Raw genomic sequence first — 26,383 nt, 5'->3', positions numbered from 1 at the left:
GAAGACCTCCTTCCTGGAACTGGAAGTGAGGGGGGAGAAGTCTTCTCTTGCGCGAACTTCAAAGTGTTAAATGGCACGGCCACAGCGAAGCGTTTTGCGGCGCTAAAATGTTTCCGGGCAGGCAGAGCGAGCGCGAGGAGAAAAGGTGGCGCGGGGAAGCTGCCTGCCTCACTTGACTTGTGGGGCTGTCGCGGGGAGGACGGCCGAGCACGAGGGGCCCTTCTGCGTCGCCCGGCGAACTTCGCGCCAACTTGCAGCCGGCGGCAGGTGAACGGGGACCCCCCCTTGGCAATGCGGGGGCCCCCCAGACCTGGGGCGACCCGCCCCCCCACCCTCCCCTCCCTACACCACTGCTGAGGGAAAAGCCCATATCTGTCTTGGCAGTATGACTGCAAGTAGGGCACTGTAGTGGTGCAGTCCTACTTCAGTGTAGATGCAAAAGCATCTACTGAACTCTTGCCCTGTCACTTGGCCCTGCTATGACTTGTTTTTCTGCCATACAACGAGAGTTTTATGCAGGTGCCAGAGCTGAAAATGGGGCTGCTTATGACCTAATACACAATACAGAAATTTCTTCTACACATTACATCTCCTTGGGCTTTCCTGAGAGCTGTGAAGTTTTCTAGAATTGTCCAGAATCTTCTAGTTTGAAGAACAAAGTTTGAGTCCAGTCAGGCACCTTTAAGACCAACAAAGTTTAATTCTGAGTAGAAGCTTTTGTGTGCACACACACTTCTCCTATGTATCTGAAGAAGTTGCCTGCACATAAAAGCTCACACCCAGAATAAAATTTTGCTGGTCTTCGAGGTGCCTTACTGGACTTAAACTTTGTTCAGCTGCTGCAGGCCAACACAGTCACTCCCCTGAATCTCCTTTCTAGTTTGAAGTCATTTAATTACATCTCCTACACCACAACATGCAGGAATCCTATTTCAGGCCCCAAGCAGTTATAAATAGAGTTCAGTCTGGGTTCCATTTTACAGTATTCATATTCATAGGAGGTTTCTGGCATTTGCCCATTACGTTGGGATAACAATTTGTTTTGGGCAATGATGTAGGAAGATGTTTGCAGTCATCACTCTTCCTGGCAAACAGACTTTCTCCGACTGGCTGGCTGCTCTTCCCAGACCATCACCAGTTCATTGCTTGAATCTACGTCATCGAATGGCTTTGTGACACCCAGTCTGGATCCCAAGGTTTGGGTTTGTTTTGTTTTAACAGATGGGTACAAAAATGTGGAAAAGCAAAGAAAAAAGGAGTTGTGAGTTAGTCATGGAATGATACGATACTACCGGTTTTAGGTGCTGCCAGGAACTTTGTGCATTCAGGGGCCAGAGAAGCAGTGGACAACTTTTTATCCACAGGGTGGTAGGAAGAGCTGAGGAGTTCTCAATCAATAGTGTCCTGAAACACATGCAAACAATAAAATTGTACGTTTTGTTTTGCAATGGTGTATTGTAGATCCAGGACTATGTAATCCTGGGCTGCTGCAACGTGTAATGGATTATGATGGTTTCAAATCTTGCTGAAAATGGAATACTGGCTTACATTAACAGTGGTGCTGCAGCAACAATGCTCCCTCTAAACTGTGGAGTCTTGTGAGCAAAACTTCTACTTTATGAGCTACTGACATTAAAGTTGTGAGAGAGCTATTTGGCTTACTGCATAAATTACGGTAGTTTGCTCCGGGGCCATTTTTTCTGAGCTAAGACAAAAATATGTGAGTTGGAGGCTAAAAAACTGTGAGCTAGCTCACGCTAACTCAGTTTAGAGGGAACACTGGCAGTAACTGTAAACCAAGATGTAGACCAGCATGAGTAGGCCAGAGGGGAATTTAGGCTCAAAATTCTTTTGTCATTCATGTTCTTCCCAAACCCAGCAGAAGGAGATTTGAAAGAACAGCGCGCTCACGAGGCTATATATATCTCATTGGTGGTGGACACCGCTGTCAACTCACAGCCAATTTGTATCTGCTCTTTAGGGTTTCCAAGGCAAGAGGTAAGCAGAGATAATTTTGCCATTGCTTGTCTCTGCATTGCAACCCAGGACTTCCTTGGCACTTCCCATCAAAGTACTAATGAGGGCTGATCCTGCTTAACTGGGGAAAATTTAATGTGTAATTTTGGTTTGTGGGAAGAAACATCTGCCTCATCTTGTTGGAAATAAGCCTTCTCTTTAATCTAGTGGCCTAGTGGCCCTCCTGTTCTTAAGTGAAGTCCAGCATTTTTCACTGACCTCGGGATCTGCTTTACTCTTGGAGGTACCTCTAAAAAAAAGGACCAGGTGATGCAATGTATTCACTGCTTATTTGCAGAACCCATCTCTGTTCACAAGTAACTTCGTAGTCCTTATGAAATATCGGTTAGCATTCCTAGCTCGTAACCAACTACCAATTTTGTTACAGAAAACGGTCCATCTTATCCCCTATGCTTTATAGCTTTCTAAGCTTGCTTGGACAGGCTGTCGGCTACTTGGCTAATGTGGGCTTATCTTTTCATGGACTGGATAGAGCTTCACCCTGGGTCCAGTCTTCTATACTTCTGCCACCAATTCTTTTATCCATTTCTTCAGACCCTCAACATTTGTGGCAGGGTGTGAGCTTTTGTGAGTCACTGCTCACTTTCTTAGCTGACAAATTCACCTTCACTTCCTTTGATTCCTTTGATATTTTTTATAGGAGGGGAAATGCCTGCAATAGTGAATTGTGGGTATGATATACATAGCTTAGTTTGCATATGTGATGAGAAATTTTAGGATGCATAAGTGAGAACATCAGAAAGTCCAGGTGGATCAGGACCACTGATCTATCTATCTAGTCTTGCATCCTGTCTCACAAAATGGGCAACCAGTACATCTGGACAGCCAACAACAGGGTGCAGAGGCCGTAGCTTTCCCCTGATATCTATTGGCTCTGGGATTCTGAGGTTTAGTGCCTTTGAATGTGGAGGATCCCTTCATGTCAAGTCGGCAGATTCAATAACAAGTCGTTGTTGAAACAAAATAACTAGTTTATTGATACTGTTGTTCTTGACTAGGCTAGTATTGAAAGACTAAAGATCATACAGTAGAATGCAATCATATAAGGTACACTTCAAAGGGATTCTTTAGGGAGGGGGACTATGCAGGGCACATTCACACATTGATGCTACCATTTGGTTCTCAGGCCTACTTTGGCCTTGAGCGTTGTTGGCTCCAGCCTCCCCCTGAGCTCACCCTGAGAAGGCTCAGATAAAACGTTCACATATTCCCATTTCAAAGCATAACTACATAACAAAGGAAAGGAGGGGGGAAAGGAGAGTTCAAGCTAGCAGCAATGGAATACAGGTTGGTTTTACCCAGGGTGCCTTTCTCCCAAGCCAAAGTTAGATACAGACTTGACCAGAGTTTTATACAGACTTGACATACTGCCCCCCCTAAGCCCCCTCCACCGCCTCTGGGTCTGGTGGAATTTCTTAATCAAGTCCCAAGCTAATACATCCTTTTCTGCTACCCATTCATTTTCGCTGACAGGGAAATGTTTCCACTTCACCAGGTAGTACAGAACCCCTTTTTTGACTTTAGAGTCCAGGATTTCTTGGACCTCGTGGTGACTCTGATTTCCAATTAACACCGGTTGGGGGGCTGCTGTTCGAGGATGTCAAGTCGAAGAACCGGGGTCCTGACGGAGCAGGCTGCAATGAAATACAGGGTGTATTTTACTGAGGGCTTTGGGCAATTCTACTTCTACAGTCACTGGGTTAATGACCCTCTTAATTTTGAATGGCCCCAGGAACTTGTAGGCTAGCTTCTTGGAATGTTGGCTGAGAGGCAGGTTTTTTGTTGACAGAAACACAGACTGGGGCATGGGATTTATCATAGTACTTTTTATAAGTCTCTTTTGCTGCCTCCAAATTCTCCTGAATGGTCTTCCATCTCCCGCTCGGTCCCTGCCACCACTGCTCGAAAGCGGAGGGCTCCCCGGCGAGCTCCCCTCCTGGTAATAAAGACATTGGCTTGCCTTCGCAGCCATGTACCGTGGAAAAAGTGGAGGCTTTGGTTGAACTGTGTATACTATGGTTGTAACCGTATTCTGCAAAGGGGAGGAGTTCAACCCAGTCAGACTGGCGGTGGTTGATGAAGCACCTGAGGTATTGTTCCAGAACCCCGTTCACCCTCTCAGTCTGCCCGTCTGTCTGGGGGTGATAGGCTGAGCTTAGGCCTTGTTCTATTCCCACCAGTTTGCAGAACTCCCACCAAAAGGTGGCAATGAACTGCAGCCCGCGGTCGCTAATGACCTTGTCGGGGAATGAGTGGAGTTTTACCACGTGGTCAAAAAATAGGGTGGCTAGCTTCTTCGCCGTCGGTAGTTGGGTGCACGGGATGAAGTGGGCTTGCTTTGAGAATGTATCAACCACCACCAGGATTACCGTCTTCCCTCGCGAGGGGGGCAACTCCACTATAAAATCCATGGACACCACCGACCAGGGGCACTTTGCGGTCTCTAAGGGTTGGAGGAGTCCTGGCGGTCCCCCCCCCTCTTTTTTGCCATGATGCAGATGGGGCAGCCAGCCACATACTCCGACATGTCCTTCTTAAGGGACGGCCACCAAAACTGCCTGCTGACCACGTGCAGGGTCTTCACATAGCCGAAGTGCCCTGCCAGTTTGTTGGAGTGACAGAACTGCAATATTTCCCTTCTTAGGGATTTCGGGATGTACAGTTTCTCCCCCCGGAACCATAGTCCGTCTCTCCCCTTCTGCACCCCCTCCGGCCGTTCTTCCCCTTCCCTCTCTGTGTCCACAGCCAGCCTTTCCTTGCTCTAGCTCCCTCTTCTTTTGCGATCGGGTGGTGACCATGGCCACCACTTGGGAAGGCGGGACCAGGGAATCTACTACCTCTTCGCTCTGGCTTTCGTGTTGGGGAAGTCGGGAGAGGGCGTCCGCTAGAAAATTCCTTGTCCCTGGGATGTGCCGTAGGGTGAAGTCGAATTTGGAAAAGAACCCCGCCCACCGGACCTGTTTCTCGCTCAACTTTCTCTTCCCAGTGAGGGCTTCGAGATTCTTATGGTCTGTCCAAATCTCGAATGGCACTTTCGCCCCTTCTAGCCAGGACCGCCAGGTTTTTAAGGCAAACATAACAGCGAATGCCTCCTTGTCCCACACCGACCAGTTCCTTTGCTCCCCTGAGAATTTCCGGGAGATGTAAGCGCAGGGCCTTAGTTTCCCCTCCCTGTCTCTCTGCATGAGAATGGCTCCCACGGCAACGTCGGAGGCGTCGAATTGCACCACGAAGGCCCACTGCTCGTCGGGGTGACTCAGGACCGGCTCACTTGTGAACAGGCGTTTCAGTTTATCGAAGGCCGCTTGGCACTTCGGGGTCCAATTTAACCGGGCTCCCGGCTATTTAGCCTCTGGCCCTTTTCCCTTCGTCTTTAAGAGCTCTGTCAAGGGCAGGGCAATGTGGGCGAACCCCTCTATGAAGGTTCTGTAGGAATTTGCGAACCCGAGGAAGGATTGGAGCTGTCTACGTGTCCTCGGGGGGGCCCAGTCTAGCACCGCCTGTACCTTGGCCGGGTCCATCGCCAACCCCTTTCCCGATACGCGGAACCCTAAGTAATCCAACTCTGTCTGATGGAATTCACATTTAGACAGCTTAGCGTACAGTTGGTGCTCCAGCAGGGTGCTGAGCACCTTCCTCACTAGTTTCACATGCGACTGCTCGTCTTGTGAATAAATAATGATGTCATCCAGGTACACCACCACCCCCTTGTACAGGAATTTTCTAAGTACATCATTGATAAAGTTCATGAACACTCCCGGGGGCCTCTGTAGCCCAAAGGGCATCACCAGGTATTCAAACTGTCCCATGGGCATATTGAATGCCGTTTTCCACTCATCCCCTTCCTTGATGCACACCCGGAAGTACGCATCCCTTAAGTCCAGTTTAGTAAAGATTTTGCCCCCCGACACGGTACTCAGTAAGTCTCGAATGAGGGGGATGGGGTAGGCGTTGGACATGGAAATCGTGTTTATCCCGCAAAAATCTGTGCAAAGTCTAAGCGATCCGTCCTTCTTCTTCCTGAACAAAACTGGGGCGGCATGGGAGGCTGTGGCCGGTCTAATAAAGCCTCACTCCAAGTTCACATCTAAGAATTTGCGGAGTTCCTTTTTCTCCGTCCACCCCATCAGGTACAGTTTTGCCTTGGGCAGGTTTCCCCCCGGGATCAGCTCTATGGCGCAGTCCGTACTCCTGTGGGGGGGTAGCTGGTTGGCCCCTTGTTCGCTAAACACCCCCATCAAGTCCCGGTACGCGCTCGGGACGGAGTGCACTTCCTCCACTGACATGCACCCTCGCTCCTTGGCTACAGGAGTGCGTTGGCCCCAGGCCGGGTCCCACAAGTGGTCCTTGCAGAGGGGATCTATGAATCGGATTGTCTGGGCCTCCAACCGGATGCAGGGCTCATGTCTCTCCAGCCAGCCCACTCCTAGCACCACAGGGTAGGAGTACGACGGGGCAATAACAAAAGTCTCCTGGTCTCAGTTTTCCTCAATTCCCATCGGGAGTGGTTTGGTCACTAGGGTGCACGGCTCCCCGCGCATCACCGACCCGTCCATCTGCTCAAACAGTATAGGGTGCGGTAGCTGAGAGCTCTCTAGTCCCAATGCCTCCACTACCTTGGGGGAAATTAATTCTCGGTTGCACCCCGAGTCTACCAAGGCCCGGATCTGCATGAACCTTTTCAATTTGGTGTTCAGAAGTTTCACCGTAACAAAATACAAGCGTCCTGTTACTCTCACCGTCACTGGTGCCTCTTCCGGCTGGACCTGCTGGCTGGCACCCTTCAAAACAGGCCGGTCTCGTTTCCCGCCGGCTCGTTCACCCAGGCTAGGTTGGCGAGTTCCGCTGACAGCAGCACCTCCTCATCCAGCAGGTCCTCTGATACCGCCACGCTGCTCTTTGCCGCTTCCTTAGGGCGGCTGGTCTGCTTCTTGTGGCCAAGAGTACTGGGTTTGGCCCCCCCTTGGGGAGGTTTGACGGCCGGGGGGTTCGAGCAGTTGGAAGCCAGGCTAACAGTAAGTTAAAACAGGTACAATGTCTGACATACTGCCCCCCCTAAGCTCGTGCTCGGGGTTTGTCTGGGTGCATCAGGTAAAATTTCTTGAGAAGCTGAGGGGCCCATAGGTTGGATGACTTGACCCACTCGTCACAGCTGTTGGGGAAATATTTCCAGCGGACCAGGTAGTACAGCACCCCCCTCTGGATCCTGGAATCCAGGATCTCTTGCACCTCCTGGTGGCTCTGACCCTTCACTTGAATTGGAGGTGGCTCTGGAGGGCGGGGGTGCCAACACATGGGCCCAGGATCTTTGCGAAGAAGGCTGCAATGAAAAACAGGGTGGATCTTACTAAATAACTTGGGTAATTCCAGTTCTACTGTCACCTTGTTGATCACCCTTTTGATCTTAAAAGGCCCTAAGAATTTGTATGCTAGTTTCCCTTAGGTTTGCGGTGGGGGCAGGTTTTTGGTTGACAGAAATACACTCTCCCCTTCTTTGAACTCCCATTGTGGTGAGTGCTTTTTGTCAAACTTGGCCTTGTAGTCCTTCTTGGCAGCTTCGAGTTTCTCCTGGATCACTTCCCACCCTTTCCTAACTCCTTCCCACCACTGCCGGCACGAGCTAGGTGGCGCTGTTCCCTCTCTCGCAGGCAGGGTCGGGAAGGGCTGCCCCTCGTAGCCGTTCACAATTTGAAAGGGTGAGGCTTTGGTTGAGCTGTGCAGGCTGTTGTTATAACCATACTCAGCGAAGGGCAGCAGTTCCACCCAGTTGGATTGTTGGAAATTAATGTAGCAGCGCAGGTACTGTTCTAGAAGCCCGTTCACCCTCTCTGTCTGTCCGTCCGTCTGGGGGTGGTAGGCTGAGCTCAACCCTTGCTCTATCCCTGGCAATTTACAAAACTCCCGCCAGAAGTTGGCAACGAACTGCGGGCCACGGTCGCTAATGACCTTCTCTGGGAACGCATGTAGCCTGACCACGTGATGGAAGAAAAGATAGGCTAGTTTCTTGGCCGTAGGGAGTTGTTTGCATGGGATGAAATGCGCTTGCTTGGAAAAGGTGTCCACTACCACCAATATCACCGTTTTCCCTTGAGAAGGGGGTAATTCGACTATAAAGTCCATGGACACGACCGCCCAGGGTCGGGATGCGGTAGATAGTGGCTGCAGCAAGCCTGGTGGTTCCCCCCCCCTCTTTTTTGCCATAATGCATGTGGGGCAGGACCCAACGAATTCTGAGATGTCTTTTTTCATTTGAGGCCACCAGAATTGTCTATTCACCAAGTGGAGGGTTTTTACATACCCGAAGTGCCCGGCTATTTTGCTGCAATGACAGTGCTGCAATATCTCTTGCCTGAGGCTTCTGGGAACGTAAAATTTTCCATTGTGGTACTAGAACCCCCCTTCCCCTTTCTCTACACTCTCCGGTCTTCCTTCCCCTTCCTTTTCTGCCTCTTCCTGGATTCGGCTGCCCCCCCCAGGTTCGAGTGGTCCCGTTTTCTTCCCCGACCTGGTGGTCACCCCTCCCGCTATGGCTGAGGGGGGAATGAGGGAGTCCACTACCTCCTCCTTCTGGCTTTCATGCTGCGGGAGGCAGGATAGGGCGTCAGCCAGAAAGTTTCTCGAACCGGGTATGTGCTTTAGCACGAAATCGAATTTGGCAAAGAACCCTGCCCAGCGGATTTGTTTGGCTGTTAGCTTCCGCCGCCCAGTCAGGGCCTCTAGGTTCTTATGATCTGTCCAGATTTCAAATGGGACCCGAGCTCCTTCTAACCAGGAAATCCATGTCTTTAGATCGTAGGTCACTGCAAAAGCCTCTTTGTCCCACACCGACCAATTTCTCTGCTCGTTCGAGAATTTGCGGGACACATAGGCGCAGGGTCTGAGTCTCCCTTCTGGGTCTTTTTGCATTAATATTGCTCCAATGGCTACATTGGAGGCGTCGCATTGTACCACAAAGGGCTTTAGCTCGTTGGGGTGGGCGAGCACGGGTTCACTTGTGAATGCCCTTTTTAGTTTCTCAAACGCTGCTTGGCATTGTGGGGTCCAGGGGAGGCGCGCCCCGACCCTTTTCGCTTCTAACCCCTTCCCCTTGGTCTTTAATAGGTCGGTTGGGGTAGCATTATCTGGGCGAACCCCTTAATGAACCCCCTATAGAAATTTGAGAATCCGAGGAAAGATTGTAGCTGCCATCTGGTTTTGGGGGTCTCCCAGTTTAACACTGCCTGGATTTTCGCTGGGTCCATCGCTAAGCCTTCCCCCGAGACCCGAAACCCCAGGTAGTCTAGTTCCGTCTGGTGGAACTCGCATTTGGACAGTTTGGCGTACAGTTTGTTCTGGTAAAGGGTTGTTAGCACCTTTTGGACTAGTGGCACGTGGGACTCTAGGTCCTTGGAATAAATAATGATGTCATCCAGGTACACCACCACCCCCTTGTATAGGTACTCTCGCAGTACTGCATTGATAAAGTTCATAAACACCCCCGGCGCCCCCTGCAACCCGAACTCAAACTGGCCCATTGGGGTGTTAAACGCCGTTTTCCACTCCTTAATCCTAACACGGAAATAGGCATCTCTAAGATCGAGTTTCGTGAACACCTTCCCCTCTGCCACCGTGCTTAAAAGGTCTTTGATGAGGGGGATGGGGTAGGCATTAGACATTGAAATCGCATTAATCCCGTGAAAGTCTGTGCAAAGTCTCAAACTCCCGTCCTTCTTCTTCCAGAAGAGGGATTAATGTATTCCATGGGGCGGCATGTAGCGCCGTGGCGGGTCTTATAAAACCCCTTTTCAGGTTCTTGTCTATGAACTTTCTCAGTTCTTCCTTCTCTGCCCACCCCATGGAATACAGTTTGGTGCGAGGAAGCTCCTGCCCCGGGATTAGTTCAATTGCACAGTCAGTGTCCCTGTGAGGCAGCAGCTCGTCAGCTTCCTCCTCGCTGAACACACGCTTCAAGTCTCGGTACTCCTTGGGGATGGACCTGATTTCTTCTACAGTCACACCTATTTTTTCATTTTTCGGAGGGGGGTTGGGGCCCCACTTCATCCGCCAATGGTGGTGGTTGCACCGCCAGTCAGTGAAGTCTATCTTCTGGGCCTCCCACTGGATGTCTGGCTGGTGCCTGGCTAACCACCCCACCCCCACGACTACATCGAAAGAGGAGGAGGGAGCTATCACAAACACCTCCACCCCCAGTGGTCCATGGTCCCGACCGGCACCTCTTGGGTTTCCTCTGTGCACGGTTTTCCCCTCATCGTGGTCCCATCCATCTGCTCGAACTGGATAGGGTGGGGGAGTGGGACCTTAGTGAACCCCAGGGCTTCTACTAAATGGGGGGTGATGATCTCCCGGGTGCAACCCGAGTCAATTAAAGCTCGGGTGTGCATGAACCTCTTCAGCTTGGGGTTCATTAGTGTCACAGACATAAAAAGTAGTTCCCCCGTTATTCTCGTCCTCAGTGGTGCCGTCAGCTCCACGACCTGCCACTCGGCACCTTTCAGTGCAGGTCGCTGTCGTTTCCCGGTGACTCCGGGTCCCACGATTCTTCTCCCGAGTCCTCGACGGTTATAATATCCTTGTCTATCGCCAGGGATGTGGCGACGTTGCCCCGACTGGGCTCTTTCCCCTTGCTTCCGCCTTTCTTCGGGGCCCCGGGAGTGGTTTTCGGTGTTTGCGGGGCGCTTGCGGCTTCTTGTGGCAGTTGGCTGCTAGGTGCCTTGGGTCGCCGCATCGGAAGCATAGCCTCCCCGGGGTCGGAGCCGGGCTGGTCCCCGGGGTTGCGGCTTTCTTCCCTTCTGGCTTGGCGACGGTTTTTGGCGCTCTTCCCCCTTTCCCCGCTTGTTGCTGCTGGCGGCGTAGTATGACATGCTGCAGATTGGTCTCGACTTCTCTGGCCAGTTGGATCCACCCCACTAAGGTTTCGGGGCGCCCTTGTTGGTAGCACCAGTCAAGGATGCTGGCATTGAGACCGTTCTGGAAGGCCTCATACTTTATGCGCTCGCTCCATCCTTGGACCTTGGCGCAGTGGCTCTGAAAGTTGGCCGCATACTTGCGGATCGTTCTCGACCCTTGCTCCATTCCCCATAGGGCGGTGAGCGCTTTCACCTCTTGGAGCGGGTCCCCATACTGGCGCAGCATCACTTGGAGGAAGTCGCCCACCATTGCGAGCGCCGGCCCACAGGTCGCGTAGATGCTTACGAACCACTTCCTCGCAGCACCCTTCAGTTTGGACGCCAGGTAGTTGACCCGGCTCGCTTCGGTTGGGAAGGTCACTCCCTAGTGGGTCATGAAGCTGTTGCACTGGATCGTGAAGTATTCCACCTCCTCCGGGTCCCCGTCAAATGTGATCTGCAGCTCTCTGCCCCTCGCTCCGTCCCACGGCCCCGGGGCAAAGGGTGCTGCAGGCCCGGCTGGCCAGCCGGGTGGTAGTGCGGGTTGGGGCGCCAGGATGTGCGGCAGGCCTGGAACTGGGGCGCCGGGTTGCCCTGGCTCCGCTGGTTCGCCTCCGGCCGGCGGTTCCACCAGCTTGCCTCCTGCTGGCGGCTCGATCGGAACTGGCGCCCCCCGGATCTGCTCCCGGATCGTGTCCAGCTGTCTCTGTAGTTCTCGGGTGATCTGCACGTGGCTGGCGTGGACCTCGTTGTGGATCTCCCTCGCCCAGATGAACATCTCGTTCCGCAGCAGCTCGGTCCCTTTTGCGGCTTGGCTGCTGTCCTCATCTCGGCCCCCTCTCTCGACCCCTGTTGCCGCGTCCTCCTCTCCCTCGGCGCCCGCTCCAGCCAGTAGTTTGTTGAAGTGGCCGGCCACTTCGTCCATCAGGGCCATCGAGGTGCACGGCTTCCACTGCTTCGGGGTGTAGAGGAGAAGTGCATGGGTGACTTTGCTCTCCTCCGCGTTACCGTCACTCCTCGGGGCACGGTCGGCTCTTCTGCTGGTTCTGTGGGCTCTCCGTTATCTGGTGCTTTGGCGGCCATCCAGCCGAAGTTACCAGTTTCGGATAAGCTCCAAAAGGATCAAACGAATTAAAAACTAATGTCACCAGGTATGGATGGCATACATCCAAGAGTTCTGAAAGAACTCAAAGTTAAACTTGTGGATCTTTTGACAAAAATATGTAATCTTTCATTGAAATCTGCCTCCATTCCTGAGGACTGGAAGGTAGCAAATGACACCCCCATCTTTAAAAAGGGTTCCAGAGGAGATCCGGGAAATTACAGGCCAGTCAGTCTGACTTCAATACCGGGAAAGTTGGTAGAAACCATTATCAAGAACAGAATGAGTAGGCACATTGATGAACACGGGTTATTGAGGAACACTCAGCATGGGTTCTGCAAGGGAAGATCTTGCCTCACTAACCTGTTACATTTCTTTGAGGGGGTGAACAAACATTTGGACAAAGGAGACCCAATAGATGTTGTTTACCTTGACTTCCAGAAAGCTTTTTATAAAGTTCCTCATCAAAGGCTCCTTAGAAAGCTCGAGAGTTACGGAGTAAAAGGACAGGTCCTCTTGTGGATCAAAAACTGGCTGATTAATAGAAAGAAGAGAGTGAGTATAAATGGGCAGTCTTCGCAGTGGAGGACGGTAAGCAGTGGGGTGCCGCAGGGCTCGGTACTGGGTCCCATGCTCTTTAACTTGTTCACAAATGATTTGGAGTTGGGAGTGAGCAGTGAAGTGGCCAAGTTTGCAGATGACACTAAATTGTTTAGGGTGGTGAGAACCAGAGAGGATTGTGAGGCACTCCAAAGGGATCTGTTGAGGCTGGGTGAGTGGGCGTCAACGTGGCAGATGAGGTTCAATGTGACCAAGTGCAAAGTAATGCACATTGGGGCCAAGAATCCCAGCTACAAATACAAGTTGATGGGGTGTGAACAGGCAGAGACTGACCAAGAGAGAGATCTTGGGGTCTTGGTAGATAACTCACTGAAAATGTCAAGACAGTGTGTGGTTGCAATAAAAAAAGGCCAATGGCATGCTGGGAATTATTAGGAAGGGAATTGATAACAAATCAGCCAGTATCATAATGCCCCTGTATAAATCGATGGTGCGGTCTCATTTGGAGTACTGTGTGCAGTTCTGGTCATCGCACCTCAAAAAGGATATTATAGCATTAGAGAAAGTGCAGAAAAGGGCAACTAGAATGATTAAAGTGTTGGAAGACTTTCCCTATGAAGAAAGGTTGAAACGCTTGGGGCTCTTTAGCTTGGAGAAATGTCGCCTGCGGGGTGACATGATAGAGGTTTACAAGATATTGCATGGGATGGAGAAAGTAGAGAAAGAAGTACTTTTCTCCCTTTCTCACAATACAAGAACTCGTGGGCATTCGATGAAATTGCTGAGCAGTCATGTTAAAACAGATAAAAGGAAGTACTTCTTCACCCAAAGGGTGATTAACATGTGGAATTCACTGCCACAGGAGGTGGCGGAGGCTACAAGCATAGTCAGCTTCAAGAGGGGATTGGATAAAAATATGGAGCAGATGTCCATCAGTGGCTATTAGCCACAGTGTGTGCGTGTGTGTGTGTGTATATATATATATATATATATATAAAAAAATTATGACACTGTATGACACAGAGTGTTGGACTGGATGGGCTATTGCCATGATCCAACATGGCTTCTCTTATGTTCTTAACTGGGCAAGGGGGCACATATAGATGTTAAATAATATTGGTGAGAGGATCGCCTCCTGTGACACACCACATTCCACTGGATGATACATGGAGGTCCACCCCCCAAGCGCCACCCTCTGCCCGCCCCCCAGAAGAAGGAGAAAAATAACTGCAAAACCCCCTATGGGCAGTGTATACAACAAATTTATTGCAAAGTTCTCTCTAGCATACTGAGCCTCAGATGAGCCTCAAAACCTTACGTGAGATACCATACCCAATTATATTCAATGATATTTTGGATTTTCCAGCTACTGCCTGAACAATTCATGAGCTATGACTGTAAATAATTTTGCCTTTATAAAGAATCTGAGAGTTGTTGCATAAAATATAACCCCCCTTTCAGTAACTATTTTTTTGTAATTATAATAGTTATTTATTAATTTTATTTATTTTTCAAATATATATACAAATATATAATAACTTTACGAAATGAAAATATATATTTGAATATTGTCTTGGAAATTTACTCTTCCAGTGCATTTTCAGTAAAAAACAAAACCAATTAATTCATCTGGCAGCTGATAGTCTTCTTTTTGAAGTGGGAAATGATATGTCAATAATTAATTATTCTGTAAATTATGTATTGGTTTGCGAGACATACAGGAGTCTTACAGCAGTTGAACTATTATATGCAAACATTTTCATATAACTAAACATTAATTATCAGATTTCTAGCCATATTCTTCCTTATCTCTTCCTTCCAGTTGTATTTCTGTCCCAACATTCTTTCTCCATTTTCATTTATTAGTTGGATGTATATTCAGTACTAATTAAAAAGCTGGCGACCATTATTGTTAGCCATTCAAAATGCTGTTTTCCATGAAGAGTACTTAAGAATTTGCAAAACCCCAAATGCAGAAGTTTTGAAACCTGTTTGGTCTCTCATTTTAATCACACCTTGAAAGAGAATCATTCGGTCAGTGATTTAGAGATATCTGAAGAGGTGAGCTGTGACTCACAGAAGCTGCCCCTCCTACAGCCACAGATTTTGCCGGCCATAAAGGGGCTCCTGGACTCTGGATCTTTGGCTCTTTTCTACTGATACAGACAGGCCAACATGGCTGCCCATCTTGATTTGTCAGCAGTTTGGAAATTTTTACAGTCTTGTATGCTTTTTAAAAAAAAAATTAAGCATTTTGAGCCAATTTGCTCCTTGTACGTTTTATTGGCAAGGCTAGCCGTATTGTTAGGCATGATGAGCAGTGTCTATGTGGTGTCTGATCCTTCAGTATCCTCAAATGGCAGCAGATTTGACATTTATTTTGTGCCACATCTTTAGCACCATGTAAGGCACAATATGGCTTTTCTGCCTCAGGTACCAAAATGTCTTGAGTCTTTTCAGTCATGGCACCAAAACTGTGTAATTCCCTCCACCAGGAGAGTGGTCTGCGCCATTCTCTCATTGCCTTCCACCAGCAGACAAAGACTTTTCTCCATTTTGTTCAGCGTTCCATCACTGACTCTCATTGACCTTTCTTCCAGTTCATGTTATAAATTTATTTTAAAGGGTTTTTTTCCCATTGGTGATTGCTGCCTTGGAGAATCTAAGCGGGTGTCAGACGTTGGAACTTCAAACAAGAATGAATCATTTTGTTTCAAAATTAATCCATTTATTTGAGAACAAGCGGTCTGGTATAGAAGCAGATTGAGTTTGATACTCTCCAAGGCTAAACCTTGGGCTTTTGTACATTACAGAGGAGCATAACAATAAAACCATTCTCACACTCTCGGAGACAGCTGACGCTTCCCATACTCCCTTATCTCCTTCCCAGGGAAGGAACCCTGCTGGTTACCTTGGGGCATGCTAGCTTTAAAGGACCCAGATGTTCTTTGTACCAAGTGAGAAATTCCCCCCCTTGTGGTTAGCAGTTGCTTTGGTTTGAAATGCATGTCTCTGTTCCCAGGGTTAGTAGAAGGCAGGGGTTATAGCAGCCTACGAAATGGGGTTAGTCATGTCAAGCAAGTACATCTATTTGCTATAGAAATAAGTTTGAGTTACAATGTCTGACAGCGGGGAAGGAAGGTTGGCATTAAAACATTTTAAATAAATAAAACAAATAAATTTTGAGCCAATTTGCTCCTTGTACATTTTATTGGTGAGGCTAGCCATATTGTTAGGCATGGTGAGCAGTGTCTACGTGGTGTAAAACAAATTAAAAATATATTAGGGTTATTAATTTTATCCGGCACGTGTATATTTGTTATCTGCCTTCTCTGTAGCACAATAGACTAGTGCTATTTGTCATTTTGGGTTTTTGAAAATTCCTGGCATACCTTAACACTTTATTTCCCTCTGCTTTTGATCCTCAGGCTTTAAACAGAGGCATTGCAGCCGTCAAAGAAGATGCTGTGGAAATGCTAGCCAGCTATGGGTTGGCCTACTCCCTCATGAAGTTCTTCACCGGTCCAATGAGTGACTTCAAAAATGTGGGTCTGGTGTTTGTTAACAGCAAAAGAGACAGAACCAAAGCAGTTTTGTGCATGGTCGTAGCTGGTGCAGTGGCCGCTGTATTTCACACATTGATAGGTAAGCCCTCCTACCCCTATTGGGTGCATAGACCAGTTGATTGGTTCCCTCCCTCTTCCCCCACCTTGTTGCAAAGCTTGCCTTCCTACATATGTGCTCATGGAGGTTTTTAAGGAACGGGAAGGATCTTAGGGCCACCTAAAATGGCGTCTGTTGTTTGATCCCTGCTGGCCACGGCCTGACTTGCTCATGAGCAGCGTTGCAGAAGAGTGACAGGCTGGCAGGAGTCAGAAGCCCCATCTTGTCCAACTAAATTAGAGAGCAAAAAAGCAGTGGACCGTTTATGAGCAGATACATTCTGCAAAGTGGCAGCTGAAGAAAAGTGGAATGAAGAAACTCAGAAGAAGGGATTAGATATGAATGGGGTCTCTGCACCTGAGTCTGCTTGAAGGCCAGAATGACTGCCCAGAATTTCATTGTCTTGCCCGTTGGCGAGAACAAAAAGAGGAGTACTTTTCTTATTTCCCTGCTTTCTAAAAGAGGCATGCATGTTTGTAGATAAAAGATGATACTTGATGCTCTGGAGATGCACTCTAGCCTTGCATTGATTTAATATAAAACGACATTTGTCAGCGTGGAACTTCCTTTGCAGATGCTCAGGGGTGCTTCCAGAAAAACTTTATTCCCTCCGGGAAAGATGTTCTGCTCAAGTTTACCAGCACATCTTCCATCCTGAGGTGTGAGAACTTTCAAAACATATTTGGTCATTCTGTCAGTGCCAATTAAAAAGAAGGGCTGTGCAAGTAAAACTCAGCACATATCTGGAACCATCAGAGCAGCATGTGCCAGTTCTCCAAGCAAATGAGGCCAGCTGCCCCGTTGGTGCCTGGAGCCCAGGACTGGCTCCCCCTCGAGCCTCCTTTCTGACATTGTCCTAGGAGGGGCCTCAAAAGCGTGAGAGGAGCAGGGTTCAGCTTCAACCTTGTCCCCTTCTTGGGTTCTTCCTCTCTGACCCACCCGTGGACAGCTTCTTTCAAGGGTGGACTGGGGGCATCTCAATCCCAACAGTCCTGGGGCTGGGCTTGGTGGAAGGACAGGGCCCAGTGCTAATGGCTCCTCCTCCACAGCCTCTGGGCCTTCTGGCCCTCCTTTTTGCCTCAAAGGGCTGTCTGCTTGGACCACACAGGCTCCCGCCCCTCCATCCCCCTAGGACTGGCTGTTCCTGCCATCTCTCCCTCTGCTTCACAAGCTGCCCAGTTGCTTCTTTCCGTTCCTGGCCATCCTGCATCACCTCTTTCTGCTGGGGCAGGGCCGGTGCTAGGCTTGCTGGTGCCCTAGGATGGGAAGGTGAGGCCACCCCTCCCTTCTGGGCAATTTAAATTGTGTGGGAGGGCATCCAGGAACAGCCATTACCTTCTGGTGCCCAGGAAAGGTCCCACCGATCAGCTGATTGCCTGGGAGGCCAGCACCTGCTCCTGGGTGCTCTCCTGATCACGGGTAGCTAGGCTGGCCTCCCCCTCCATTTAAAGAGCCCGATGACCAGCTTGCCAACGGGGTCTTCAAATCATGCAGGAAGGGAAGCAGCTGCTCCTCCTGCTCTTCCTGTGTGATTTGAATTGCCGGTGGGGGCAGGGGCTGGTGGGCAGGAGAAGGGCACTGGCTGCTCCTGGGCAGCCCCCCCCCGTCCCAGAGAGTGCTCCATTGGAGGCCGCCAGGGCCACGCTCTAGGAGACCACCTAAGGTCGCCTAGTGGGTGTGCCAGCCCTGGGTGGAGCTGGTGAGTGTGGGGCCAGGGCTGTGCTGGCTTTGGACACCAACCTGTTTTGGGCTGTTTCAGGGAAATCACACTCCAATAAAAGCTAATCCTTGCAACTGCAGAAATATCTAGTTTGAATCCAAGCTATTATATTTGTTATTTACAGCAAGTGTTAAGAACATTAAAAAAAACTGTGCAGATCACATTTGCAGATAGACATAAGGCTTGTGGGAAAGTGAATTCTTCGTAATCCTTAGGAAAGCCCTGTGTCCCATGGAGATGAATCTTGTACCCCACCACTAGTGTGTTCTAGCTGGTGGTTGACATCGATCCTTCCTTTGAGTTGGCCTGGTAGGGAGGCTTTCCGGTTATAAAGCAAACACATGTGCAAGTGATGTTATGTATGTATGGTTATGTGCAAATCTGTCCAGAGTTGGATTCTGAGTTTCATCCTCTTCTTCTTAGGATGATGCAGCTTCCCTTACCTTATTATTAAAGCAACTGCACTAAGACATTCTTACCTCGTCTTAAGCCCCGCATAATGATGGCATCCCCAATGCCAGCTTGGTATGACATGGCAAAATCTGTTACTGGTGCGAGGCTACCTGAGTCTTGTCTCCTCAAAACTAGTGGCAAAAGGGGGGGGTTTCACATCTGGTTGGATTTCACCATTTTGCATTGATGTCTGAAAGTCACATATGACCTACAGAGCAAGTTAAATGAGGTCCTGTCATCTCTGTGGGACCCATTCATCTCCCCCCCCCCCCCAAAAAAAATTAGGTTAGTTCAAGCCAATTGAGCTAATGCAGCCCTGGGGTTCTGGGATCCTCTCACCTGCTACCTCCTCATTCTATAAGTTTGCAGAAGTCATTTTTCAGATTTGCCCCCAAAGCAATGAAAATGTGTCTGGGGAAACACAGCTTCAGTCCAGAGTCATTCGAGAAGATTTGGCAATATGGGAGAGCAATAGCTGGAGAAGGACTTTGAAAACAAACAGTAATAACCTAATCAAGGAGGACTTTCTTTTGATGATGCAATCATGAAGTCAGATGGATTAAACATAATCCTTCAAAGGTTAGGCTGGAGATTTGTTTGAGTTCATAAACACATTCTGCAAAGTTGCTGGGAAAATCTAATAAACCCTCAAGACCACTGGCTGCAGCTATCCCGTTTTGTTCTTAAAGGGGGTGGGAAGCAGATACTGCAAGCTATTATTACAGCTTGCAGTTTCAGATTGTGATGATCAGGGATCCACAGATTTGACTGACACGGATTTCCCTGTCATGCACCGAGGACTTCAGTAAATAAAGTGTTAGGCTTTGATCATGTCAGAATTCCACTGAACATATGGCTAAAACAGATTCAGTAAAATCTGTGAATGGCTTTTGGCTGATAAAAAGCAGCACCAGTGCTCTGTAGCTGAGGTGTGGGCCACTGCTGTGTGTGTGTGTGAAACTGACCCTGCACTATTACACCAGCCCTTAAATAGCCTCCCAGATCTGTTATCTGCTGTTAGAAGAAATATACAAGCAATTAATGAGACCTAACAGGCTGGTTAACTCAAGCAAAATGGAACTACCTTGTTCATGTAGATTACATTAAAGATCTTTTTGCCACATTATATTTCAAGGCTTTATTGGCTGTATATTTAATTACATCTCATAAAATATTCTAATGCATAATGATAACATGGCAAAATAGGAACATATTGAAAAACGCAGTTGTCCGTTTGTACATTTTGATCCTAGTTCATTCCCCTTAAAATGGAACTTTGACTCTATCCAGTAGAAATCCAGGCAAGAAGCTAATGAGGAAAACAGAAAGTTGTGGTGTGAAAAAGTAGGACAGGAGAGTAGAAAAGAGAGCTATGGAAAGTAGCGATTTGTGCTCCGATATATCTCATCCAAAAATAGACCCCAAAATGTTGAGGTGTATTCTGGATCTGGATACACATTAAAGAATCCTGGTCAATACTGGTGTCCCAATCCAGAATATTCCTAAAAATATTTAGGAATGTTCAGGAATATCTGTGACTGAAATTTAGAGCACCATACTCAAGGACTGTTTTGCTTTTTTGCAGGTTCCCCAGGCAGCGGGGGGGGGGGGGGGGGGGGGAGGGGAGGGAGGCAGCTCTCACAAGCCAAAGGGATCCCATTATTAGGGGATCTTGCCAGGTTGGTTCTATTGGGATTCTCTGGTTTGACACTGGCTGTATTGTGCTTCTTGGTTCTGTTTGTGTTGGGAAGTTGTGGACAGTGGTTGCCGGCTCTTGTGTGTTTACCCTGGAGAAAGCAGGGGATTTTTTCCCCCTATAGGAAATAATGGAGGATGGCTGGGAGCACTTTGTTCAAGAACCCCTTGGCCTAATTCACCTGGGACTTGGGGAGGGGCTGCTGAGGGGACAGTCAGCACTAAGTCTGCTGCAGTCTTGATGCAGTCTCTCCAAAACCAGTCCCTCCCCCCTCTCCTCCTGAAAGATTCCCAAATAATAGACCCGAATAATTTTGGAATCATGCCCCCCCCCCCCAAAAAAGGAATCCAGATATCAAACCAGTATTTAGTACCCAAATAACCTGGGATACTGATAATCAGGCCTCGGATTCAGTGGGAGCTCACAGGAGCACAGCTCCTGAGCCTTTCTGAGAGTTGGACCTCCTCCTTCCCACCTTGTCCATTGAATGGTAGGAGCAGCTGCATCACAATCCCTGGATGAGCTCCACCACCTATTTTTCTACAAAATCACCCCTGCTGATAATTATGCCCTCCTCAATACCTGGATCAAAAAACACCTTTTTTTTTCCCCTGTGCACATCCGTAGTGGAAAGGCCGTGGGGGGTGACAAGCGGGGGTACATCCCCTGGCCAGGAGTGGAACAGCAGAAGGAGGCATCTGGCCCAGCTGCCATTTGGAGGAAGAAGGATTTCCAGTGGCCAAGCCATCCAGGCATTTTGTGATGTGTGCGTGTTACATAAACACTTGATTGGGGGGGGGGGACCCACAAAATAATGAATCACCATTATTTCCACAGCATACAGTGATTTGGGATACTACATTATCAACAAGTTGCACCATGTTGATGAATCGGTGGGAAGTAAGACACGCAAGGCCTTCCTTTATCTCGCTGCCTTCCCATTCATGGATGCCATGGTGAGTCTGCAGTGTGGGGACATTCTTGGGCACAATTGCATGAAGTCACAGAATATCAAGTGCTTTTCATATAACATTTGGGAGCCACAGTTTGCACCAAAGTCTTTCCTCCTTCTTAGAAGAGCTAAAATCCTTGTGCCCCAGTTATTCTTGGGCAGTGTTTGATGAGGGCTGGCAAATGGCAGGCCATGGCTCAGTAGCAGAGCATCTGCTGGGCATGCAGGAGGTCCCAGATCCAGTCCCTGGCAGCACCTCCAGTCGAGACGGCTTGGAAGTGGGTGATGTGAATCTCCTCTGTCTGAGACTCTTGGGAGAGGCCGCCCAGCAGGTGCTCTGGTAGCTCCCTGCAGGGTAGCTTCATGCATGCAGGGCAGGCAGTTCACACAGCCCTGGGCCGTTCCACTATTCTTGGTGGCAAGCTCAACAGTCACCCATTCTGGTCAGCCTTACTGATTTCATTGCTCTGTCCTGTTCAGGCTTGGACCCATGCAGGCATTCTTCTGAAACACAAGTACAGTTTCCTAGTGGGATGTGCGTCCATCTCAGATGTCATTGCTCAGGTAAGAAGTCAGTCCAGTATTTCTATTGCAGATTAGACCTAGCTAAATGTACTCCATACTTGTACTTGGAACATGTAATGTTTACAGAACAGCTTTTGATGCAGCATCTGTCCGTAGCTGAGAGGGAAGGCAGTCATGGTACAAGCCAGTCTCATCAGATCTTGGATTCTAAGCAAAATCAGTAGTTGAATGGGAGACCTCCAAGAAAGACTGTGCAGAGGAAGGCAGGGACAAAACACCTCTGCTTCTCACTTGCCTGGAAAGCACCTTGGTGGGATCACCTTACGTTGGCTGCAACTTGGTGCATTGCACAAACACATTTGTCTATAATGGGGCGAAAATTTATGCATGGCCAACATCAGCACTTAGAAATTGTCATTGGAAAAGGAAAGGAAGGGTCCCCTGTGCAAGCACCAGTCATTTGCGACTCTGGGATGACGTTGCTTTCACAGTGTTTTCACGGCAGACTTTTTATGGGGTGGTTTGCCATTGCCTTCCCCAGCCATCTACACGTTCCCCCCAGCAAGCTGAGTACTCATTTTACTGACCTCAGAAGGACGGAAGGCTGAGTCAACCTCGAGCTGGCTACCTGAAAACCCAGCTTCCACCTGGGATCGAACTCAGGTTATGAGCAGAGCTTAGGACTGCAGTACTGCATCTTTACCACTCTGCGCCATGGGACTCTTCCAGAAATTGTCATTAAATAATTATTATATTACGGATTTTTGATAGTGGAATCCTAAGCAGAGTTATACCATTTTAAACCCATTCAGTGGACTTAGAAGGGTGTAACTCTATTTGGGATTAACCTGGAAGTGTACTAGCTGCATCCTGGTGCTGTGGTTCTGCAGGTCCCTCTGAGAGCACTCGAGGGGGTCCCTTGCCTCTCAGTAGGGCGGGGGACAAACAGAACAAGACACCTGCTCCAGGGGGAGAGGGGAGGGCTGACCAGTTCTGCAGGAAAAATAATGTTTATGAAATGTTAGTCAATATAACAACACACGAATACATAATAAAGCAATAAATAGTAGTTTAAAAACTGAGGCATCAAAGATGTCAAGAGTGAACTGTTTTACATTTCCTTCATCAGCTTTTAACAGTTTTAAACTGGATGGACTGTTCACATTTAAAGGAGCTGAGCATGAATGCTGAGCATAATCATTAGGGATCTTAATGTTGCATCTTGCGTTTTAAGAGCAAAGAACAGACCTCAAGTTTACTTAGTAAGAATTTAGCAAAGATTTAAGAACCTGGTGTTAACTTTGATTAGTGAGGTTGATCTGTTATCTTTTGGATTGATTTGCTGTATTTTAGGATGTTTCTGCCCTTCTTTGACCTCCTGATCTCCAGAACCAGAGCTCAGTCAAGGGTCTCTCCCTCCCTTATCTGTCAGGGAAAAGTGTAGAAGGTTTATTTTCTTTATGTCTCTCTTAGGAATGTAGGGTGTACTCTAAACAGAGGCTAGAGTGAATTACAGAATTGATTGATTCTTGTTGAAAAATCTGATCCCTTTGTTTGGTCTTATCCTATAAAAGAAGAACTTTGTATCTGTTCTTTGAGTCCGGGGGCACCTTGAAGACCAAGAAAGTTTATTCAAGGTATCGACTTGTGTGTGCTTCTACCCGGAATAAACTGTGGTTGGTCTTCAGGGTCCCCCTGGACTTGAGCTTTGTTCTGCTGCCCACCTGAATCTATCTTGTTGTCAGCTTGTTGGTGAGACTTGGCCACTTGAAAAGGCTCACATCAGAACGATCATTCTAATACAATCCGCAAGCTCTGTTAGCCAAAAGTCCTGAGAACATCTTTTTTCTCCTCGATAGAACTTGAGAAGGGGGTGGGCAGTTATACTAGAGTTTGGAAAGCTCCCCAACACTGACCTCCAAGGTGTTTCCCTAAGCTGGACAGCATGAATATTCAGGCATCGATGTCCAGGATCGAGGGAATTTCCTCCCCAGCCCAGACATGTGGGTCAGGCAGCCTGAAGCTTGTTACTGCCTTCCGTCTCCTGAGAAAGCAGCAGGCTGGAGCAAAAGAGTTGGTGGTCTGCTCTTAATGACTAAGCAGCCAGCACCTCTGAATAGCCATGGAAGTGTACATTATGCTCTGAATTACCTTCTAAAGTGTATCTTGAGTACCCTGATTGTGTCCTCAGTGGTTTAGTTTTCTTTCCCCTTTCTTTCCTCTCCACAGGTTGTTTTCGTAGCCATTTTGCTGCACAGTCACTTGGAGTGCAAAGAGCCTCTCCTTATTCCTATCTTGTCCTTGTACATGGGAGCCCTAGTCCGATGCACCACCTTATGCCTGGGCTACTACAGGAACATCCATGAGATCATTCCCGACAGCAGCGGGCCCGAGATGGGGGTAGGTCTTGATGCATTCATGGATCTAACTATATGCAGGGCTTTTTGTAACAGGAACTCCTTTGCCTAGTAGGTCTTGCTCTATTATATTCATTTTGTCTTTAATGTGAAATCCCATGTTCATTTTAAACCAATATATAAGTGATGGTGGGTATTTGCAGCAATGCAAATATGAGTAGTAATGATCAAGCCCCAAATAAGTTCCAAGTCTTTATCTAGAGCAGTATGTGAAGGTAACTCAAAAGAAGGACCTTCGATTCAGACGGGAAATGATAGTCCGACAGGTGTGTCCCTGCAGCAAGAGAAGCGCACTTTTTAAACCCCAGGCCACCAGGGAAGGGACTGCAATGGATTGTTATTATTAAATTGATAAATGATCCAGATTCTTTTCTATTTAAAGAATGGACTAACATTACAATCCTGTACCCATTATTTGGCAGTAAGACCCACTAATTTCAGCATAATCTATTTTCCTTAGTTTCGTTGTGTATTTTAATGGTTTGTTGTATAGTGACTATTAGGATGGCCAAATTCTGTACACAAAATGTCCTTTTACTGTCCCTGCCTCTCCTTCCACTGTTCTGCCCGGGCCTGGGAAGTCCAGGCTGGGATTTCCCCTCTGCCCTGGGAGCTTGCTGGGGAACTTTGTTGAGTGAAGATAAAGGGGGTGGGGGATATTGTGAGCCACTCTGGGTTGCCACAGGAGAGGAATGTGGGGGTATAAAGGAAGTAAAGAGAGTTGCAGCAGAACCGGACCTGGCAATTCCCCTCCCCCTGGTTTCTGTCTCTGCTGAGCATGGCCGTTTAAGGAGTGTCCAAGCCCAGGGCATTATTGTATCCCTTGCAGAGAAGCGCATCAGAAGACCTACCGGTGGTTGCATGAATGCCTTGCAGCACCAGCATAGCTGCTGATAATACCTTTGGTTGGAGGCTATTTATTTTATTTTATTGGATTTATATCCCTCCTTTCCCATTACAGGCTCAGGGCAGGTGCCATCATCTATGTACGTACAACAATAAAAACACAACATTCACATTCCACATTAAAACATCCAGAAATTCAGCAGCCATTGACAGAAAAATACAGTTGTTCAGCTGTGGCTCAGGGGAGGCCTAATCGCAAGGAGACGCCTGAAGGCCTGGTGGAAGAGAGCTGCAGTAGGTCCTGCAGGGCCCTGACCTCTGATGGAAGCTCCTTCCACTGAAAAGGCCCAGGCCCTTGTGGAGGCAAATCAGACCTCCCTGGGGCCAGGGACCCCCAGAAGATGCTAGGCCCCCAGTCATAGGGTCCTACAGGGCTCATATGGGCAGAAGCAGTCCCCTGGCTAGAACCACAATCTCAGGGCTTTTTTTGAGCAGGAATGCAGTTCCGGCTAGCTTGGCGTCAGGGGTGTGGCCTAATATGCAAATGAGTTTCTTCTGTGCAACAGTTATCCCCAAATTGTCATATTGTTCAGAGTTTTTTGCTTCCTTTTGTCATTGTTTTGTGTGTGGGGTTTGTGCATGTGTGTTCTTTTTTCTTGCTGAAGTGAAAAATCTTTCCTTCAATTTTAGCAGGGGGTGAGCTCTGTTCTGAGACTGTGATTCACAGCCACTCTCTCCATTCTGCCCTTCAGGGAGACGCTACAATAAGAAAGATGTTGAGCTTCTGGTGGCCTCTGGCGTTAATTTTGGCCACGCAGAGAATCAGCCGGCCGATCGTCAACCTCTTTGTGTCCCGGGATCTGGGCGGCAGCTCAGCAGCCACGGAGGTAGGAGGAGTCTTTTTGAAATGCACAACATGTGTGGAAAAGCAGGGCACCCAAACTTCCATAAGGCAACTGCTTGTATCCCCTCTCTTTTCTTTAGAAATATTGCTAAGGTGCTGAAGATCTCGGGTTTTCTCAGGGGATGAAAAATTCTGCATGAAATAGTCTCAGAATCCAAGCTTCACTCCTGCCCATTCCTGTATCTATAGCAATTTCTGTCCTGACTAAAGGCCACACTAGAAATTCCACAGAGGCCACACTCCTCCCTGTTGGAGGGGGGACTCAAAGCTGGCTTGCATCATGCCCAGCACTGTTTTCTGGGCACCAGCGGAAGGAAGAGGCAGAAGGGTGACATTATGCAATTAGGCTTCATCATCGTTGTTTATTCAACTTAATGAATGACCCTCTCTCAGCTCAGGGCGATGTGCAACAAACATTAAAACAATATACTAGTTAAAAACAGCACAATAAATTAATTGAAATATAAAATCTTAAATGACAGGCTATGTTTTTTCTGAATTCTGGACTGCCAGGGCGTCATGCCAGGGCAGGGAAACCTGCCAAGTGTTGGGTGGGGGGAGAAGGCCTATGACCCCCTGCCTACAGGACCATCTCTCTTTGGGCATTCTTTGGTGCCATCTC

General features: G+C 48.4%; 1 protein-coding gene across 1 annotated transcript in view; it reads left to right on the top strand.

Moving 5' to 3' along the window:
* ANKH (ANKH inorganic pyrophosphate transport regulator) overlaps positions 1 to 26,383 on the top strand; it is a 147,076-nt gene that overhangs the window by 82,658 nt on the left and 38,035 nt on the right. The window contains exons 2-6 of the mRNA XM_060244314.1: positions 16,014 to 16,230; positions 20,955 to 21,073; positions 21,550 to 21,633; positions 23,824 to 23,994; positions 25,610 to 25,744. Of these exons, the coding sequence (XP_060100297.1) occupies positions 16,014 to 16,230; positions 20,955 to 21,073; positions 21,550 to 21,633; positions 23,824 to 23,994; positions 25,610 to 25,744 (726 nt within the window). The remainder of the gene's footprint in view (positions 1 to 16,013; positions 16,231 to 20,954; positions 21,074 to 21,549; positions 21,634 to 23,823; positions 23,995 to 25,609; positions 25,745 to 26,383) is intronic.

This window comes from Heteronotia binoei, chromosome 7 (genome assembly GCF_032191835.1).
Source record: "Heteronotia binoei isolate CCM8104 ecotype False Entrance Well chromosome 7, APGP_CSIRO_Hbin_v1, whole genome shotgun sequence".
Taxonomy (NCBI): domain Eukaryota; kingdom Metazoa; phylum Chordata; class Lepidosauria; order Squamata; family Gekkonidae; genus Heteronotia; species Heteronotia binoei.
The sequence above is the reverse complement of the archived record's forward strand: the minus strand, read 5'-3'. Positions and strand labels throughout refer to the sequence as shown.